The sequence below is a fragment of the Ammospiza caudacuta genome, chromosome 1 (assembly GCF_027887145.1).
Source record: "Ammospiza caudacuta isolate bAmmCau1 chromosome 1, bAmmCau1.pri, whole genome shotgun sequence".
Lineage (NCBI taxonomy): Eukaryota > Metazoa > Chordata > Aves > Passeriformes > Passerellidae > Ammospiza > Ammospiza caudacuta.
Window position 1 is genome coordinate 17,317,767 of NC_080593.1, and position 16,810 is coordinate 17,334,576.

At 40.4% G+C, this 16,810-nt stretch overlaps 1 protein-coding gene across 1 annotated transcript in view; it reads right to left on the reverse strand.

Moving 5' to 3' along the window:
- The window catches only part of APBB1IP (amyloid beta precursor protein binding family B member 1 interacting protein), a 64,022-nt gene that overhangs the window by 7,063 nt on the left and 40,149 nt on the right, over nt 1-16,810 (reverse strand). Inside the window, exons 10-12 of the mRNA XM_058810648.1 lie at nt 14,036-14,146; nt 1,601-1,699; nt 553-670 (exon numbers count right to left, since the gene is read on the reverse strand). Coding sequence (XP_058666631.1) covers nt 553-670; nt 1,601-1,699; nt 14,036-14,146 — 328 coding nt within the window. The remainder of the gene's footprint in view (nt 1-552; nt 671-1,600; nt 1,700-14,035; nt 14,147-16,810) is intronic.

Genomic DNA, 16,810 nt, shown 5'->3' on the forward strand with positions numbered 1-16,810 from the left:
CAGCAGCATGATGGAGGTACTGGAAAAGTAAGGTTAGAAAATAACACAGTCCTTTCTTACTTGCATCCTAACACCCACGTTGTTATCATGCAAAAGAGGGAAAGGCTAGGACAGAGAGTGACTCACCCTTTCTATAATGATTTATCATCTTTTCTAATCTTTCCATAATGATCAATCTCACAATATCCCACTCATCCCTTTTACTAATTGGAAGAAAAGCTCCAGTACAGCCAGTGTAGAGATGGGCAAACAGAAATTTTCAATATATGGACCCTCAGTCTGCAAAATGTAGGTGGAGGATAAAGGATTCAGATGCCAACAGAAAAATGCCTTATTAAGTTGTGCAGATTTAAACTGATCTTCAGTGAACTGTCTTTGTATTCTCTAAGTTCTAACTGTAAAGTGAGAGCTTTGCTGCTACACTGGCATGTCTATAAAAAGACATCTTGCTGAATCCATGGGACAATTTTCTGGACGAAGACTCTATGCAACACTGATGATAACAGAAAGGGGCAATAAATGTGACTTCACCTGCTGTGGCAGTGTCAGTACCTGCTGATGAGGATCCTGCAGGGGCAGCTGGCTCCACCACTTTTTGATTTGCCCACCGAGAGGACAAGGCAGCTTTCTTCACTGCACATTTGTAATTGTCATAGAGTGTCTTGCCATACTGCAAAAGAATCAAAACAATAACATGAGCTTGACATTGGCTTGACATAGGCCAAGCATTCATTTTACTTTTGGACCTTGTTTCTTCCTATCTAGTTTTGTTAGAAGGTGTCTTTCTAGAAGTAGTGTGCCTTTTCTGTGTAGGGCCAGGTGGAAATCACAACAAAATGTGAATCCCCATGACCAGACACAGTCCTACTGTTATCATCTTACATTTCACGTTCATTTCAGTATTGGTAAACTTCTGGAAACCTGTCTTTAAAATCAACTGTTCTCAGTATATTTTCCCAAGTATTACATTTTCAAACTGGAGACTTGAAACACTGAATCCCAGGCTCTAGAGCAAATAGCTCTGCCAGTGTAAGACACAGCATAATTTTATGTTCACCCCACACCTTTGTTATATGCCACCCTCCAGCAGAACTGTCAGGAAAAAGCCCAAACTAACAGGTAAGAGGAGTAGGTCTATGTGGGAAAATACAGCCAATACCAAGGCTATGTATAGATCCATCTACCTTAATGTTTTGTACAAAGAAAAATGGGCAGTCAATTAGGAACAGATTGAGGCAGACAATTTGGGTAGGATTGTCTGAAAAATGTCACAACTGGACTGATCAGAGCTTGCACACTTTAGTTACAGCATATTATTATTGAGCCAGATAACTGTGCAGTAAGTTTTATGAGTACATGAGTTTTATAGCTACTGAACTCACTCCTGTGTTAACAAGAAAAACATACTGATAGCTAAGGCACAGGGACATTCAGCAAATCCATCCTCATAATGCACTTCTGATCTTTGTTTCTGTGGTAAAATTAACATAAATGTCCATTCTTGTCACAGCATTTCCAGCTGAGGTGATGACAGTCAGCAACCTCAGGAAGACCTGCTTTTACAGAAAATATATTACAGTAAATTTGCTTTTTATCTCACCTTGGCAATTCTTATTCCTGTTACCCACTGATGCAGGGTTGCTTTATCATCACAGCACAAATACTTGATATATTGTGACTCCTTTTGAATCTGGGGGTGCTGAAAGATATTAATATATAAAATAAGACAAACACAGAAATTAGATCACTATATGAAAGTCTGAAGGAACCACACAATGACCCTGTGAAAACACATAATGAAGGTGATTTGAACAAAAAAAGGCAGCAAAAACAGAGTATAAGAAAATATAAAAAATATGGTGATTATGAACAATACACGAGTTGCCACTGGCAGCTTTTGCTTGAAATTATTTAAATGTATTGTAATGTGAGTTCAGAAATGTAACAGTGATCTAGAGTTCAATGAAATGTATAATTGTTCTGGTTCAGTGTCTAACACTCAATGTACTAACACTGAAGGAAGTCTGTTTCTCATTTTGTGGTTTGCCATACATGAGACACTTAGACTGAACATTGAACATGATTAGTTTTCAAAGACTATGTTAAATTTGTTTAAGTATAAACTTACAGCTCAAGCATATTTTTCCTCCTGATTGACTGCTTTTCTTTGGGCTCAATTCTAGCATTCTTCTTATATATTTTTATTCTTCTTTACTCTTCCTGTTTTTGCAAAAATTATATATAAAACTGTTGTATGTTCTGGAGAGAGGATCATTCAAAATCCAGCACCATCAGATGTATTCTTTTTCATTTTTTCATTTGTTTGTACCAGAAACCCCTACAATTTTTAAAACATTTTTTTTCATTTTATACAAAATTTAGGGTCTCTTTCCTTTACTGATCAAGGTAGTATGGATATATGTTGATATATCTTTGCAACTCAAAGACCACCAAAATGCCAGAGTTCCTACTTGCCTAGGACTGAACATTCTCTCTAAGACTCTGAAGGAATTTGGTTTCCCTGCTAAAGCAGAGAAGGATGAAGTCTTTAGTAACTTGAATGGAATAACATACTGCCATCTCCTGATATGCAAAGGAAAGAATGGATCCAAAGGAAAAACACTTTATTATCCCTTATTTATATGTTCATTTCTATCTATATTCTTAAAAATTGTAAGTGCACAGTTAGTGAAATATTGTGAATGCACAAAGAGTAGCTAAATATGCTCCAAGGATTCGCTCTCTTTTCAGCCTGTGCAGTAAAAAATTCAAAGCACACCCCCACCTAGCATGGACACTGGGTTTAGAGGCGTCATTAAGCCCCCAAAGCAGAGCAGTGCTGCACATGGGGAACTCAGCAAGGTCCCTCCCAGCACAGAGCACTGCCAGCCTCTGGCTCATGCAGGTGCCACCTCCTCACAAATATCTGCTGCTGGCTGGGATGTCCTGCTGCAGAGCCAAGCCTGCCCACAGCTGGGTGACCCAAAAGCAGGGCCAAACACAGCAGACTCGCTCCTCAGCCACGTGTCCCTTGCTCCCTGCCCAGCACTGCAGACACCACGCTTCCCTTGCTTGTCCTGACCCAGCTGCTCAGGAGGCCATGTTCTGATTAAAAAAAAAAAAACAAACCCAAAAACGGAACTGGTCTGGGTTAAATATAACCCATTTCATCATGCTGTAGCTTTGGTTTTTCTGTTTTTAAATCCAGCAGCCCACAGCATGACCTCACACAGGGCAAGGGAATAAGGAACATTGTGGCTTGGGGAGAGAAGGAGTAGCAAGGGATGGATGAGAGGACTGCACAAGCCACTATTGCTGCCAAAGCCCTGTATCATCAAATTATGGAGTGAGAGGGAACATACCATGGAGATAACTGTGAGGAAGAGAAAAAACAAAGGGATATTACCCTTATTACTACTTGTAACCATGTCACAAGTCCCTGCATGTTTGCACTCCCCTGCTCACGCTGGTCCCAGTCTGCAAACACAGAGCTGGCCATGTCCCCTGGACAATGAATATACTGAGTCTGCTTCTGACTCTGGAAGTGCCCGTGGCTGCCTCATTCCATCACCTTGCTCTGGGGCACTCCCAGCTTGAGAGCAAGGGACAGCTCCCAGTGCAAGCCCAGAGGTGCCAGCTCACTGCCACCTCGTGTCTTAACTGCAGAGCAAGGGCTGTGCCCACCTTGTGGACCCTCACCCACCTGGTACCCCACACATCACCCCTTCACACAGCCCAGTGTACAGGGCTGTATCTTGTTTTTATACACCTCTGCCACGTATCAAACAAGGCAGTAACTAGGCCCCTGGACAAAGAGCCTGCTCCAGCTCCCAGCATCTGCCTGTCCTTGTCTCCCACAGCCTCAGAGAGCCTGAATGCTGCTCAGAGTAGGCTCTGCTAGCACAAGACATGGCTGGGACACAATGCCCCAAAAATCCTTGTTTCCTTCCACTATTTCCCCATTAGGTGACCAAACACAGTGAAAATCAGAGAATTCAGCCTGAATGGTACCTTTAAAAGGGAAAGGCAAGCAGGCACTTTTCTGTGTGACAGAGTACATCCCATATACCTGGGTTATGTTATCACCAATGGAGACAAAAGAACCAGGAGGTGCAAATACACTGAAACCCTTGTAAAATCGGTTCTTCAGGCACCTCTCAACCAGCAACCAGCATTTTTGCTTTAGTGTGTAAGGTCCTACTGAACCCAGCAGATGGCACCCAACCCTTTAAAAAAGGAAAAAAGGGAGCTTTTCCTTCCCCTTCGTTTTCATGGCAAGAAATCCATTGCATCTACATATTCCCCCCCATTTTTAAACACCACACCTACCAGAGTGTATTTTTATTACAAGCAAAAATAGAAGGCTTCCATAATTTAAAAAATGGTTCATGCAGACACCTGGAAGAATGTCCACACTGCATAACAAGGCAGAGGAGGTCAAGGCCTGGAGCAAGCTAGGTGATGGTGCTGTGCACACACACAGCCCTGCCACGGGGATCTGCTTCTAAGGTGCTCAGGAGAGGCTGCTGCAGCCCTCTGCCCTGGGGCACCCTATGGAAATACCAGTTCCACGAGAACACCTGTCCTGTGTCAGATCAAAGGTCCCTGAACCCAGCACCTGGACTCTGAGAGTGGCCAAGAAAGGGGGCAAGAGGAAGTACAAGATAAGGATGTATGATACTTCCTTCTCTGTAGCTCTGTCTGCAATGATTTTTGGTGGTTTTCTGAGAATCACGGGGTTTCTCCATAAATAGCTCTCTTCCAGGTACTTCTTCAGCTTTTATTGAGCACAAAGAGAGTTCTGGCATCCACAACACCTTTTAGCAACAACTTTATCAAGTTTGTCACACACTCTATGAAGAACCACCCCCTCCTCTGAACCTGACTGCCATTAGCTTTGTGTAACATTCTTGTTTTGGAAGAGCCACTGAATGTCTGACCCTTAGCCAGACCTTTCCATGCCACTCCTGAGCCTAGAGATCCTCATCATACCCTTTCTAGCCCACAGGCTTCTAGTCTCTTCAGTCATTCTTCAAGTCAAAGTAATTCCTTACCTTTGCTTATCCTTATTGCTCCTGCTTGATATTTTACAAGTTTATTATATATTCTCTTTGACATGAGAGGATCAGAACTGCACAGGTGAACAGAAACCATGAACTTGTGCCCTGTAAGGCAACATTTGCTGTTTTATCATCTGTGTCTTTCCTAGTAATTCCTAATCCTTGATTTATATATCTGACAACTACTGAGCACTGAACCTCAGCCTCAAAATGGCCTTCCAGAATTGCTCAGTCTGCCCTTTCCTCAATGATCTGAATAACATCATCAGCAAATTTCCTCAACTCACTCCTTACCCTGCCCATGAATATTTTCAGACTGTGGGGGGTCTCACAATCCTGAGAAATTGAGGGGGAATAGTCAGTGAACAAGGTGACAGTATCCCTTGCTGGATAACATGTGAGTTACTCACTGGCTACCCTTTACCCTGTCATTTGCTGGCTATTGTCTCCACCAGGCAATCCATCTCAACTACTGATATTCACCAGTGGGACCTATTCCAAATTGCCCCAATCAGTTCCTTGATTAAATTACTCCAATCAGCAACCGTGATTAAGTGCACAGTCACAAATATGTGCTGTCAATTAGGGACCAAACTACAGGCTGCTGAACCTCCAGCTCTGAGAAGGAAGGTCAGACACCTCAGAGCCATGCAGGCACCCTGTACAATCTCTTTGTCACAGCTGAGAACTGTAATGAATCTCATTTTCCAAGAAGCAGCAGCAGCACTGGCTCTTTTTACATGTAACTTTATCAATGACACATAAAGATTAACTCATTACTGGATCCACAGACCACTGAGGTCAACTGGAAATATCCCTCTCACCTCACAAGACCTTTGGATCAGGCCTAAGAGGACTGTTCCAGGCAGCAGCTGTCTGCAATGCCAGACCACAGGAACAAACACCAGCAACACCAAGCTTAGCCCTGAAAATTCCTACCCATACAAGATTATTAGTAACTGTCTCAGATGGAGACATTTGGCTTCTTGTGGTTTTTAGATGCATGAAGCTTGCCACTTTAGGTAGGAAGGTAAAATGTTTCAGCCAAGGATTGTCACAGCACACCCACCCCACCATTTGCTCACTTGGAGGAACTGTATCATAGTGGAATTGCTTTGGCAGTACAATGGCAGAAGTCTCAGCTCTCAATGCTGACCTTTACAAGCTCAATTTTCCACTTAAAGCTTCACACAAAATCTACTACATAGTGCATTCAAATGATAACTCAGAATAAGCAATTTGAAGAAGAACCTAGGCAGCTGGAAGTGCCTGGAAATGCTGACTTGGTATGAAGAACCCTAAACATTCTATGATTCTGTGTGGACCAATTTCCTCCTTTAACAGCTCCTGTGTCTCAGGAGAGTGTTTAGCCCAGCACACAGACATAAGCAGCTGTAGTCTGGTTTTACTAAATTAGATTCAGAGTCTGTGTAATAACTTGTCTGTGACACCACAGAGGTCAACAACATCAATAACAGCCATGTGAGAAATACTGCAGAAAACCACTAACCAGTATGCCACACCTCATACACAGGTAACTTATTTTGCTATAGGGTGCATACCATGTCTTTAAAGGATCATTAAAATCATCTGACAGCAAAGTGAAAACATCTCTGGAAGGTTTAGCACCTTTGCCTATGAAATATGCAGCACCAAAATGAATTATGAAAGACAACTGCTTAAACAGTAACAACTCTAGAAGTTATAGTTTAAAAGAAAAGTGGAAATATGCAAGTAGAAAGGCTTTCCAGAATTTTTCTCAAATAAAAAAAAAAAATGAATAGTGTTTTGAAATAATATGGACTATAGTGAACTTTCATCTTTCAATGTCAAAACTCTTAATAATGATGAATTAGTCACATCATTGAGCCTGATTTTGTAGGTACTAAGATCTGAGCATCTCAAACATCAGGCTGAAAAAGGATGTGCCATGTTTCACCCAGAAAAGCACTGAAGAGGCTTGGAACAGAACCTAGCATTCTCCCCTGTCCCATTGTCTCCTCTGTAAGTATCAACTGTCTAGAGATAAAAAAAGCAGAAGCACTCGAATATAAAGTTTGTTTTCTGAAGAGGGTTAAAAAAATATTTGTCCACAGATAGCATTTTCAGATATAAAGTAAACTCTTTGCCTAAGGAATAAAAGATAAAATGTATTGGAAACTTGAAGAAATGGGAACTGAATGATGTGGTTTCTGTTGTGTCTGCCAAAACAAATGACTGAAGGCCATGTGTGCATGAAACTGGAGATATCCCAATAAAATGTTCTTTTGAGTTGCCTTCTTCCAACACTGAAGATGAAAAGTAAACTGAAGTTATTCAGGCATCTCATCGCATTCCTTGCCCCAAAATATATGGATCATTGCTCAGTCTCTGAGGCAGAAACAATAGCCAGAAGCATAAAGAGTGACTAACTTTGGATCACAAGCTTTGGCTTTTGGCTGAATTTTCACAAAATGCTCAGTGCTTTTGGATACCTTAACTACTACCAATGAACTTGTGCTGTGTTGAACTAGCTTCCCCGAAAAGCTGAGACTCCACTGGCTCCCATGGCTGGAATTAGAATTAATAGTCATTACCTTTAAAAAGTCACACTGAAATGGTTCAGATTTGTAATCTACTATTTATCATGGTCAAATTCAGATGCTATGCACCCCTTGCATGAAGATGATGATACTTAACTGATCTCTTGAAGATGTGTGAGCTCTATGTATAAAAGAGTAATTGCTCTGTTATTAAGGAAATTATTCTTTTGACCTATATTTCTCTAATGACCTGAGGCAAAAATTTTAGGCCATTAAAAATATATATAATAGCCATTGTAACCAAAGAGGTCTGCTTTATGCAGGAAGTAATATTTTCCAAAGCTATCATATTTAATTTCTCCCTGTCCATTCTCTGTCTTTATTCTCCCTGCTGTTTATACATTAATCTGGCAAAACTGTGCATGTACATGACTGTAACCCCACATACCTGAAAGTGTTCTGCGTTAAAAAGTGTTTCTACTTCTGTTTTCTCAGTTAATCTAGCAATGAATTTACTCTGAAACACTTATCTGAAGCATTCATACCAAAACAATTTCCACATCTTTCACATTAAAAAAAAATATAAATCTCCTGCTTTCTGTCTTTGTTTCCTGCACTAGCCATTTGTTCTACATAGTTGTTATTCCTAGTGTTTTCTATCTCAAACACTCTAATTCTGACCTTCTACCTTTTTAACTGTCTTTGTGTTGAATGCATTATGTACATGACTCAGCCTGCATGGAGCACACGGTCTGAGGAGGGAAGCAGGAAAGAAGCAGCTAAATGCCAAATCACCTGCTAAAATGATGCTGCTATTGCAAGCAAGCTATTCTTTTTGAAAATTTACTTTCAAAATTCTTTGAACAATTAGAATTCTTTTTTAAAATAATGGTGTCAAATGATGCCAGGAAAACTTAACTGTTTTGATTGCACAGGAAAATGTACCCAGCTGTAGAAATAGAGGATGATTTCCCTTTGTCTCAGTTTATCCCCAGGAAACCAATTTTTTTCATCCTAGATTAATTCAGCATTATGCACCATTACCTTCAGATTACTCAAGCATAACCAGCACCAATAAACTATAATTAAATCCACTCTTTGTCACAGGCACATCAGACTGACTAAACCAGCAAATTTGCATATAGATTACCTTGCTATTTGTCTGCTTTGAAAGATTTTTCAACATGGTGGGACAAAATCAGCTCCTGGATGAGCAGGCGTGCGCATGCACACACAGAGACAATCCACAAAATGAACATTACAGTCACCATTTCTGCTCAGTGCAATAGATGCTGTAGCTAGCATGATGGGCAGATCCCTTCCTTTCTGGTGAAATGCCTTATTTTTGTGGTCTTTCAGTTTCAGAATATAAAATAAATAATTAAAGGTCTCATTTATTTCCACAGCAATTCCCATATAACGTGAGATGGCGAATGAGAGAATTTGCAGGGAATCTAGATGTAAAACCACACATTTGTAAATGCAAAGGTGGTTCTGAGGAACTAAACCATTCCTACTTGCTGTGTGCTGTGTGTGAATATATTTTTGCTGGAAAGCAGAGAGAATTTTGCTCCCTCACCACTGCTCTCCCAGGAGTGGGTAGCACCCTGTGCAGGGTGGCACAGAGAGCTGTGCTGTGACCCTCTCCTGCCTCCTCTGCTGGGAGCAGAGTGACAAATCCAAACTCGAGAGAGGCAGGTTTGAATGTGGGTCCTTTTTCAAACTCGGCTGACCTTTCCTTTCCTCTTCTCTGCATATGGAGATCTCTATTAGGAAAAGACTCACTTTATCTGATGTCAAAGAGAAGGGTAGGATCATTAAATTTATGAAAGCATTAAACAGGTTGAGTACAAAATAGGAAGAATCTGCATATTTACAAGAGCAAATGTCAAAAAAGTATTTCTTATACTCAGAGGCTCTGTTTTTAATATTCTGAGAGTTCTTTGTGTTGTTCCAGGATCTTGAAATGTGGGACTTCCTTTGAGGGAGGAAGGTTTGTTTTGCAGTAGTATAGGGCAAATACACTGAAGAAGTTTAAAGCTCAGCACAGACCAAATAGCCAATGGGAAATAAAGCACAGTTCATTTTTAGTTGCCCCAAAGCCTTAGGATTCCTGAAAGCCAACTCCATTGGAGGCTCTGTGCCAGGCTGCAGTCTTGCCCTGAGGACCCAGGCACATCAGTCCTGCTCTGCTGCACACACAGAGCTAAAGGTGGTCCTGCTCTCCCCTCCAAAGCAGAAGGAGCCAACTGTGCTCCTTCTAGTTGGTCACAGCTGGGCTTTCTGTTGCCTGATATGGGGAAGTAGCTGCTTTGTTCTGTTATTGCAGTTGTCTCCTGAATCATCCTGAAAGGAAACTTCTGAATAAGCTCAGCAAAATGCTCCCTCTTTTGCTAGTAAACACTGTGATGTTTAATTGCTTCTGGCACCCCACCCTTTTGCCCATTATCTCCTCAGTGTCTTGATTATTAACAAACAAGCAATGCACATCTAATTTTTGTGCTGAGGTATAGAATATACAGTGGGGTGCTGACATAATGGGAACAAATGATATACAAGGAGCACTCACAACACATCCTGCTTCTCTAGTTGTAAGAGGAATATCCAGATAAGAATACTTATATTTGAGCTAGTTTAGGTGCAGCTCCAATATCCCAGGCTGCAAAAACCACCACAGCTTCAGGCTAAGTAGCAAAGCAACCTGCCCATGATGTGCATGATCTTGTTGCGAGACTAATACCAGCACCCAAGCCAGCATCAGCTACATAACCCAGGTATGATCACTGAAGTTGAAATGAAACACCTAGATTATACAAGAAACAGGACAGAGGGAGCAGCTCTGGATGGTGACTGGATACATGTCAGCTGGGACAGGCACTGTGACCAGAAGCTCACTGTCTCTGCAAGCTCCATACCTGACTGTACCCAAGGACAAGAAACTGGAGGAAAAGGCCACATCCCATTTAGAGAGATCAAAGGGAAGCAACAGTCAAAGAAATGTCATGAAGACTTTGAGGCAACACCCATATTATTCAGGGCTGTGCCAGTCAACCTGAAAAATCTCATTCTGGCTAAAACCAGGTCACCAGGACTGTGGTTAACATTAGTTACAGTGTTTGCATTCTCTTTACATTCCTGGCAATGCCTGGAACATAGATGTAAAAATGGCAAGAATGCTCTGCTCACTCTTAAAATTTTTCCTGAGTGCTCTCCCCTCCATAAAGACTCGACATAAAGATGACCAAGACTGAGGGTGGGGGGGAAGTAAATGCTTTCTCTTTTCTCCCCGCTAATGTGAGACAAGACCTTCAAAGCAGGAACAAATACTACAAATATACACACATTATTTGTTTAGGAGGCTCATCATACAACTGGGGACTGGAGGAAAAGAAAGAACACCTCCTTCAAGTATTAGGCCATATTCAACTCCAAACCAGCCTACCTTACTGGCCATTTGCTGCCATTTGTATGAACAAAGGGCATGTCCCTGGTTTTGAAGTAAAGATGCCAATAGCTTAACCACTGAGAAATTAATATGGTATTCTTTCAACTCAGTTCACAAAGCTGGGAAAATATAGTTCTGAATTCAGCAGGATTTTCCACCCAGCACAGAAGCAAGGTACTGCTGAAGCTGTTACACCCTTGCATTTCTCCTGTACTACAAAGTACAAGCTCTTGCCTCTGAGCTGGGCAGGTTCTTTTGTTTGAAACATAGCAGAGCAAGTGACTTGGCTGATGACTGCTCACTGTTTTGACATAGCAGTTCCTAAGGGGTCCTCAGATAGAAATTTTTAAATTCTTAAAATTTTTTAATTCTTTAAAAAATGTAGTGGCATGCTATTAAAAACTTTCCAAGTGGCATTACAGCTTGCCAGAGCTAATAAAGGCTTCCAGACTCTTTTTTCCCCAAATATTTCCTTTGCTTTACAGCCACCTCAGTGAACAGCTAGCACGGGCTGTGGCTGCTACTCTTTCAGTTACCTTCCCCCACTTGTTAGACAGATAATCTTATCCTGCCCTCTGTGGCCAGGCACCCATAGGGGAATGGAAGAGCTGTGAAAACACAGCAGAGCCTTGGCTGTGCAGAAATTTCCAACTGGCTTGGACTGAGCTGGGCATCCAAATTCCTCCAAAATTACTATATTACTAAAATTACTATTTTATACTTCCTGTATCATAAAAACAAATGTTTACCCATTAAATCCGTTGCCTTCTCCTCACTTCATCTGTCTGTGAGAGAGTGTTATTTCTTCTTGAGGACTTCATTTGCAAAATATGGCAGGATGAGAAATATCTCAAGAATGATGGTTTGTTTTCCTTTGACATGTCACGACAAGTGTCTCTCAGCAAGAGAGATTTTCTTCTGGGAGACTTACAGATCAAATCAGACAGGACAAAAATGTGACTAAGTGTGATAAATGGCTCAGTGTTACCATCCACACACTTCTGTGTCACCAAGGATCCAATCAGAGAGACTGACATTTAACTTTGCTCTTTCCCTCGGCCCACAGATCTCAAGATGTATTACATCCTCAGCTCCAGCCTCCAAAGGTAAGCCAAGGATATGAGAGAACTAATTTCAGCAGCATAGCTTTAAAAAGTAGAATTAATACTCTATTTATATATAGAATTCAAATTGATGTACAGAAATTATAATAAATATTAAACTCTTCACCACCCTCAGAAAGCCACACTAAGTGGGAGACTTTCAACTCTAAAACAACAGAAATATGAAGACATCAGTATTTGCCTGTACCTCCTGACCAACTCCAGCCACTGCAAGTCAGCCATTAAAAAAAGCCAAGTCTGAAACTGAGCGGGTAAAGAATCTACCCAATGATGATTTGTAGGAATTAAAAGGAAGAACAAGCACTGTAACAAACTCTATTAATCACTAAGTTACATTGTTCAAAAATAATTATTGATACAATGTTTTTTCTAGTGTACTGCAAACACATTTTAGAAGCATCAGAGCAAACACAATTTGCTAAGTAGGTTTCATACATTTATAAACCTATCAGACATGAAGCTTTCCTGTGTAAGCTTTTGATCTTGTTCCTCCAATTCCACATTGAAGATACAGCACTAACATCACACATGAGATAAAGCAAGAATTTTAGTTGAGGTGACTTTTTGCTAGTGTAAATAGCATACCTCTTTTCAGAAAAGATGCCAGTAAGTCCAGAAAATTCACCTAACTATTATGAACAGTTAAACACATTGCTACATGCATTCAAAAATCATGCTTTTATTTTCACGTGAACAGGATGTGAAAAACTGTTAATAAATTAGTCAGGTATTTCTTAGACCAGTCATCTGTTTAGAAATCAATTTCCTCTTTTTTTAAACATCAGCTCCCTTTCCCCCTTTTTTCATAAAAGGTTGTACTTTTCAGAAGCAATGCTTACCTGTTAACTTCTGAAATCTCACCTGTGTCTCTTGTAGAGTGTTTTGTGGAGGACTACAGTACTAAAACTGTTAATCTGCGTTAATTAGATACATCTGTGTCAGAAAATAAATCTGTCTATAAACCACTTCTGCTTGGCCATATGCAAATTAAGCTATCAGGCATTTTGGAACTGAATTAAAAAGTGCTTTAAGTGTGCGACTACAGCCAGAAATGTGGTACTGCAAGTACCACACTCTGATGTGAATATTTCCTGTACTTTTTTTTCTGAGATGGCAAGATACTGTGCTTTCTGATACTCTGTTCCCACTGCACGCCTATAAAAAGAAGAGCAGCAAGAAGATTATCTTCTGTCTTGTACACAGTGATATGACAGACAGCAAACTGCTACAACCTCAAACTTCATTTCTGCTGTCTAAACTCGGTGAAAAACAGGGGCTTCTTTTCTTTTCCTGAGAGGGATGCAGAATTCCCAGCCTATTTGCAGTGCTATTACCTGGAGAGGCAGCAATGAGATACTTATTCAAGAACAAGCATTGATTTTCATGAGTGGATGAGCAACGGATTTTTCCTTCCTTCCAGAAACAGCAGTGCAATAAAATATGACAAATGAGATGCCTACTCCTGCAAAATTTTGCATCTCAGTTCAACAAACCCCTCAACAGGTATGACTAGACCACAAAAAAAGGAGACATGCTTTTTGGTGTATAATCCATAGTGCTCATAACATCAAAATTAGAGACTGCCAGACTTCTCATCATACATCTGCCCTGGGTGCCATCTGCCCAAATGCGTCCAGTCACCTGAACAGTCAGCATATTCAACCCTGTTTGAAGACAACTTTAGGATGCAGTGTAGACATATATCACAGGACTGTCAGTAATAAAATTAAGGTCCTAAATGTATGTTGCTGATAATAAGGAAGAAAAGAAGAAATCACACATGATTTTGCAGGAGTTACTCTATCTTATCACTAGTGTAAATAGCAATTGTTTGCATATAAAAGAAACCATGTGATATTTGCAGAACTTTTTTTTGTACATTACCTTTAAGACAAAGCAGTAATCTGTAGGTGCCTTATACTTCACTTTGTGTTGATACCCATAATACACGTTCACGTTCTCAAACTGAAGGAAGCATGCCAGATCCCGTGATGTCTACAAATGAAAACCAAGCCCATCATTGTTAGAGCAAATTGAATTTTGATGTGAAACTCATTAATAGAACCTTTATCAAATGCATGAATGACAGTGAAGCTGACTGAAAAAACAAGGATTAATTTTAGGTGTCTGCTTTCTTAGAACAAAAATAGGAAGAGGGTCAATACATATTATGAATGATCTGTAACACAGTTCAACATTTTGCTCTTGTTCTGGTTATGCTGTGCTTCATTGCTTTGTGTGGGGATTTTAGCTTATGTCTAATATGACAAAAGAGAACACCACAGTAATAAACCACACCCTTAAAATTCTGAGTGGAGAAAGAAGGTTTGGGGTTCTAAATTGCTTTGGGAGCTTATTTTTCTTTTGTACATGTAACAAACAAACCTCATCAGGACATAAGCAACATTTAATCTGTTTTGCTTTGAATTTTCTCAAATTTCTTGGCATCATTCTATTTCTGTTTATCATAACATTTGCTTGTTTACAATATATTGCTAAAGTAACAAGGTTTCTGTTGCTGGGTGTTTCTCAGTGATGAATTCTGCCTACAGTAACTTTTGCAATCCTTTGTGTGGAAATGCAGAAATAGCCATTTCACATGGTCACTGTTGGCTAAACTGAGAAATCAGGAAATCGTGGGGGAAAAAAGGAAAAATAAAACAACAAACCACAAGCTCCCTCTACCCCTAAAAATGGGGTATGATATGATATGAGGGTATGATATACTATGCATACGATGGTTCTTGTCTCCTGTTCTCATTCTTAATGATACTTTACAACATGCCCTTGAGTTTTGGCTTTATTTACAAATTGAGTTTGCAAGTACGATATGTGGTGAAACACTTCCCACTAGATGTAGACAGGACTTCTCTTTTTCTCCTGTCTCTGCTGCAGCTGATGATGCCAGAGATTTTGTCAGTGAGTGTGTGGACCTCGGTTTTTCAAGCATCCTTAAGTTCCTAAATGTGCTCCAATCCATCCGGTATAATGTGTTGTTCCTTTCCTTTAGGAACCAGGCAATAGTGATGAGACCAATATGAATGCAGTTGTTATTATCTTCCAAGGAACAGATTTTTATGCAAGGGACAAAGGCTCTTAATGTGAGTATTTGTGCAATGTTAACATGACACAGCAACGTTAACATGACAAAGCAACACAATTAGCAGAAATAGATGTTTTAATTATCTGTAATTCTGATGCTTTTGTTTTGTGACCCTGTCCATTAACAGCCCTTTTTTGAATGAGATGTAAGCAGAGCAATGCTGAAGAAAGAAATTAAGACAGCAGTGCTGACTGATGCTGGTTTGTTAACAAAGAACCCTGAAACAAAAACCACCCCTAGCATGTGTATGAAATTATCTGAACGTGCCCCTGTATTTTCACTTTTACCATGTATTTTACAGCAAGCACAAAGTGCCAAAGGTAGTCCAGAACTTTGCTTTTTTGTAAATACTGAAAACAGGAATATATTGGATGAATTTTAAAACAGCTGCAGCAGCTGAAGATATCATTGTCTGCCAACTATTCATTTCTGTACCTCAAAGACAGACTGCTCTGCCCACAACTGAATGATGAGCAAGGTGCACGTGCACTTTTCATGCTGCCCTGACAAGGGATGAACTGTCATAGTTTAAGGGCTTTAACTGAAGAGCTCTACTGAATTCTACTGAAGTGCTTTGAGATGTTTAACACCCTCACAACATCCTGCTCATGTCCCAGAGATCAGATCTCCACAACAGACACGTGTACCTCATCCTCAGCTGTTCCAATACAGAGTGCAGCAATCACTTAGATCACCATTAACACAGACTTGAACTAAGAGATTTGACTTTCTCTGGAATGGCCAAGACATGGGCATAGGCATCCTTTTGCTGAAGCCTGTTACAGATGCAGGGGCAAACAGATGACTGTGCCACCATTTTAAAGAGCTGTGACTATCTCCTAGAGAACTAGATTTGTTGTGGTAATATAGTGACTTTAAAGCACACAATTCCTCAAACTGCTCAGTTACAGGCAGGATGGCACACAGCCTGTAATGACAAACAGGCAGTAAAGTGCTAAACAGCTGAAACAAGGGGACTGTGCTCTCCATCTGAGCCTATGTTTACAGCCTATCACCTGAAAAAAGAAAGCACTTCCCTCATTTGCACTATGATGAAAAGTCACTGGAACAGGTATCACTGGATGATGAAAAAAGGCTGAGTAACTCTCAGGACATGCTTGCCTTGCTTTGGCATTGTACTACTGGTCATTGTTGGAGGCATGGAAGGAAATGTCCAAGATGGACTTTGCATTTGACTACTCTTACACTTTTTCCACCTTAAGTGCCTTCTAAATAGCATTCTAGATCCTAATTGATAAGATGTTGTGTGTACAGCCTGATTTGAGGCATGAAAGTCATTATCTCAGGGTCAGGTAAAGTCAAAATAAATTGCTGTGAAAGCAGCAAGGTGATCTGTGTTTCACTGTGGCTCTGTTATAAACAGGTCACTGGAGCAGCAGCACATCTCTTTACAAGATAAATTTTTTTCCCCTTTGTGCTTTAATCAGGAAATGACAGAAGTGTTAAGTTTCAAAACACAAATCCTAACAGTAAAGCTTCACCAACAGCAGCATTTCTAAATATGAAGCATGAGCAGAACAGTGAGCAGTGGTAAA